This window comes from Sinocyclocheilus rhinocerous, unplaced genomic scaffold (genome assembly GCF_001515625.1).
Source record: "Sinocyclocheilus rhinocerous isolate Xijiao unplaced genomic scaffold, SAMN03320098_v1.1 scaffold957, whole genome shotgun sequence".
NCBI lineage: Eukaryota > Metazoa > Chordata > Actinopteri > Cypriniformes > Cyprinidae > Sinocyclocheilus > Sinocyclocheilus rhinocerous.
Window position 1 is genome coordinate 787957 of NW_015649405.1, and position 4546 is coordinate 792502.

General features: G+C 38.9%; 1 protein-coding gene across 2 annotated transcripts in view; it reads right to left on the minus strand.

Moving 5' to 3' along the window:
• Nucleotides 1-1661: 1661 nt before the first annotated feature.
• LOC107710546 (cell division cycle protein 20 homolog) overlaps nucleotides 1662-4546 on the minus strand; it is a 4033-nt gene continuing 1148 nt past the window's right edge. For both annotated transcript variants that reach the window (XM_016515333.1, XM_016515332.1), the window contains exons 4-11: nucleotides 4254-4350; nucleotides 3997-4122; nucleotides 3724-3920; nucleotides 3211-3305; nucleotides 2908-3133; nucleotides 2688-2813; nucleotides 2492-2609; nucleotides 1662-2367 (exon numbers count right to left, since the gene is read on the minus strand). In XM_016515333.1, the coding sequence (XP_016370819.1) occupies nucleotides 2207-2367; nucleotides 2492-2609; nucleotides 2688-2813; nucleotides 2908-3133; nucleotides 3211-3305; nucleotides 3724-3920; nucleotides 3997-4122; nucleotides 4254-4350 (1146 nt within the window). In that variant the 3' untranslated portion in view covers nucleotides 1662-2206. The remainder of the gene's footprint in view (nucleotides 2368-2491; nucleotides 2610-2687; nucleotides 2814-2907; nucleotides 3134-3210; nucleotides 3306-3723; nucleotides 3921-3996; nucleotides 4123-4253; nucleotides 4351-4546) is intronic.

Genomic DNA, 4546 nt, shown 5'->3' on the forward strand with positions numbered 1-4546 from the left:
GTTGAACGCCACGCACAAATGACGACGCTGTCGACCGGCTTACGTCACTTCTTAGTAGGGATGGGCGATACCTCTTATTTTATTTTCGATCCGATACCGATATTTTCAAGCCCAGTATCGTCGATATCTTATACCGATACTTCTAAACTAAACTGATCTGTTAAATTATTGAAAGAATATATAATCAGTAATTATACTCACTTAATTGTGAGGATCGATCCTTTCGATACAACATAAGTATCTAAAGTATCGATCCGCCCATCCCTACTTCTTAGTACACATTCTCGGTGCGAATGCAACCCTTTAAATGGTACTGGGAAATAGTTCGCGCAAAATCGCCCAAGTACTTTAGTACTGTACATTTAGTTCTGGAACTAAAGCGGTGCGAAAGGCCCTATAAACACCATGTCTGAGTTATAAAGAGCGTTCTGTTGTCCATTTCGAAAATACCTTCTAAAACGGAAATCACCAAATTTTTCATAGAGCTCAAGTGCTTGTTCAGGCAAAGCAATTATGTCTCCAAGCTCATCTCTTCCATGCTTGATCATGTTTGTCAAAACAGATCCTCTAGGTGTCACGTGGTTTTTAGTCAAACATTCTGCCAACATGGCAATACATAATTCCACTTACAAGCTTTGAAACCACACTTTAAAAATATTACGAGATTAAACTAATTGAACACCGCATTAGAGCAGCTATAAGGTAAGTACAAGAAACATGTCAAAAGGGAAGCAAAAGCTTCCTTACAAAACTTTATTTGAAAATTTACATTTCTGTACATAATTTATTGATCACTTTTAGGGTTAAATATGCAAGAACTTCAATTAAAAAAAAAAAAAAGTTTGAGAGTTTAGCTTTCAGAGGAGGTGGTCTTCTGGGAATCCCATTTATCAGCCATGCTCAAATTTTTCCATTTTTATAAAACCCATTGTGCCTCTGAAAACACAAGAATAAGGGAGTGCCTAACAGAACTTAGTGTAGAGCTTGTGGCAGACTGATGGCACGTAACAGCCCTCAGTATTTGAGAATGGAATTGCCCAGCCTTTTGAAAGCCAAACAATAAAATCAATGGGAGGTTCTAATGAAAATTTGAGAAACTGCTTTAGATCTTCAAATCTTATAAAACTCCCTGTTTGCTGGATGCATTAAAAAAACATTTCATAATTATCGAATATGTTGCTGAATGATGCTGCTAGTAGGCTTGGGTTTCTTGACCGCATCCTTTTCAAAACTCTTCCAAAGTCGAATGGTTTCATCGGCGGCAACAGAAGCCACAATCGAACCATCTGGACTGAGCGCCAAGTTGAGGACCCTGTCTTCGTGTCCTAAGACAGATGATTGGAAAAATGGGAGTACTGGGAAATAGTTCGCGCAAAATCGCCCAAGTACTTTAGTACTGTACATTTAGTTCTGGAACTAAAGCGGTGCGAAAGGCCCTATAAACACCATGTCTGAGTTATAAAGAGCGTTCTGTTGTCCATTTCGAAAATACCTTCTAAAACGGAAATCACCAAATTTTTCATAGAGCTCAAGTGCTTGTTCAGGCAAAGCAATTATGTCTCCAAGCTCATCTCTTCCATGCTTGATCATGTTTGTCAAAACAGATCCTCTAGGTGTCACGTGGTTTTTAGTCAAACATTCTGCCAACATGGCAATACATAATTCCACTTACAAGCTTTGAAACCACACTTTAAAAATATTACGAGATTAAACTAATTGAACACCGCATTAGAGCAGCTATAAGGTAAGTACAAGAAACATGTCAAAAGGGAAGCAAAAGCTTCCTTACAAAACTTTATTTGAAAATTTACATTTCTGTACATAATTTATTGATCACTTTTAGGGTTAAATATGCAAGAACTTCAATTTAAAAAAAAAAAAAGTTTGAGAGTTTAGCTTTCAGAGGAGGTGGTCTTCTGGGAATCCCATTTATCAGCCATGCTCAAATTTTTCCATTTTTATAAAACCCATTGTGCCTCTGAAAACACAAGAATAAGGGAGTGCCTAACAGAACTTAGTGTAGAGCTTGTGGCAGACTGATGGCACATAACAGCCCTCAGTATTTGAGAATGGAATTGCCCAGCCTTTTGAAAGCCAAACAATAAAATCAATGGGAGGTTCTAATGAAAATTTGAGAAACTGCTTTAGATCTTCAAATCTTATAAAACTCCCTGTTTGCTGGATGCATTAAAAAAACATTTCATAATTATCGAATATGTTGCTGAATGATGCTGCTAGTAGGCTTGGGTTTCTTGACCGCATCCTTTTCAAAACTCTTCCAAAGTCGAATGGTTTCATCGGCGGCAACAGAAGCCACAATCGAACCATCTGGACTGAGCGCCAAGTTGAGGACCCTGTCTTCGTGTCCTAAGACAGATGATTGGAAAAATGGGAGGAATTAATTACTTCCATTTATTGTAGTTGTAATATTCAACTGAAGGAAGGGTGACCACACAAATTACTCCATGAAGTACAACAATTTCAAACTTGCCTTCAAGCTCTGCAACTTTACTGAGCGAGGGGTATTTCCAGATGATAACTTTGTCATGAGCAAAACCGTGACCAGACACCAACTCTTTGTAATTTGGTGCAAAAACAAGAGATGATACCTGTAAAGAAACAATAATTTGTCAAATTACTGATGTTATGTGTACTACGACATGCAAGCAGACAGTGAGTGAGCCTACCTGTGAACAAGTATCTAAGGCACTGATACAAGAGCCACTGTTTGCATTCCAGATGCGAATGTGACGGTCACTGGTGCCACCTCCCGACGCAAGGATGTTAGGCTGCCAAGGACACCATGCCAAAGCCTTAAAAGGTGCAAAAAAGGACAAAAAGCTGAACTAAAACCTCAAGTGGAAGACCAATGGTAGAATAAAAGACATATTGCCAAATTCAAATCACCTTGACCGCTCCTTGGTGTTCATTAAGAGCATGGATGGCTTGATACTCCGAACCGGTTGTCACTGGCCAAATGTACACCATGTTGTCATTACCACCACTAGCTAAATATTTCCCATCTGGGGACCATGTAAGGCCACAGACTTCCTGAGTGTGTCCACCGAAGGTGAAGATGTGGTGGTCTGCTAGCCGGACATCATGCTGATGAATCAAACCAGACCTGGAGCCACTAAGGAGAACAAACAAACAATGTTAAAACACTCAAATGCATATAATCTGCAGAGCACAAGGAGGTGCTGGACTTACCTAGACAAAATGTGATCGTTCCAACACAAGCAACTAACCCTTGCCAAATGGCCATCCATGCTGCGGAGACGCTTTTGGTACTGAACATCCCATAACTGCAAGAAAATGGCAAGTTCAGCAAGCAACATGGCAATTTAGAGATCTTGAAACTCTAAAATACCTTGCTTATCTTAATATCTGTAATTACAGAAGTACCAGAAATAGTTTGTGATAGCTTTGAATATTGTCTTAGACCAGGGCTGTCCAAACTCGGTCCTGGAGGGCCGGTGTCCTGCAGAGTTTAGCTCCAACCCTAATTAAACACACCTGAACCAGCTAATCAAGCTCTTACTAGGCATAGAAACTTCCAGTCAGGTGTGTTGAGGCAAGTTGGAGCTAAATTCTGCAGGACACCGGCCCTCCAGGACCGAGTTTGGACAGCCCTGTCTTAGACAATGGGAAGCTTTTGTGTCAAAAAGAGTGAGAACCAGTGTAGAATATTGAACCACAGCCTGAGAAAAAGTAACCAGTTACCTCAACTTTACAATCACTCGTCCCAATTGCCAAAAAATTGCCATCTTTGCTCCAAGAGACAGAGCAGATGTACTCGCTATCATCCTCCATTTTCTTCAATAAAACGATGTCCCCTGCACCAGCATCCCACAAATATACATGGCTTGTAAGGCCAACTGCCAACAAGTTCTGCCTTCCCCAATCCATCAGGTTTAGATCTGAACAGAAATTGACATGTTAGTCTCAAATCTTCAAATCGGACTATGTGGTTTTTATGAAAAATTATCAGCTCACAGAAGTCATTTTTGATATCAGGGGCATCTAGAATCCGCTCTGGAACCGAGGAAATGTACCGGCTCTTCTTAATAGAGACCGGTGTAGACACCTGGCTGTAGAGAACCTTTAAATTATTCTGATAACCTGTGGGAGATAGATAGAAGAGACCGATTTTTGGAAGGACTTTACCAGGCAAAATTAAACTTATGTTAATCAATAAGCCAAATACAAATAAATCAATTTATAAAAAAAAACAAACAAAAAAAACACCATACCTTCAGGGGCATTCTGTGGTTTTCCTCCTAAATGCAAGATCTTTGCTTCCTCAATGTCATACCCATTTAGTGTCACAGACCAAGCTTTTTGATTTGGCTGGCAGAACATTTAGAAGTCAGAACACATCTAGAAGCTGACATATGAATTGATAATAAAAAGATGTATTGCATTATGAATTAAATTATTCTTATAAAAAATACCACCATTATATTTAAGTTACTATTAATACTACTACAACTATAAAGTTGTTCTTAAAAAAAAAAAAAAAAAAAATTTTTTTTTTTTTTTTTTA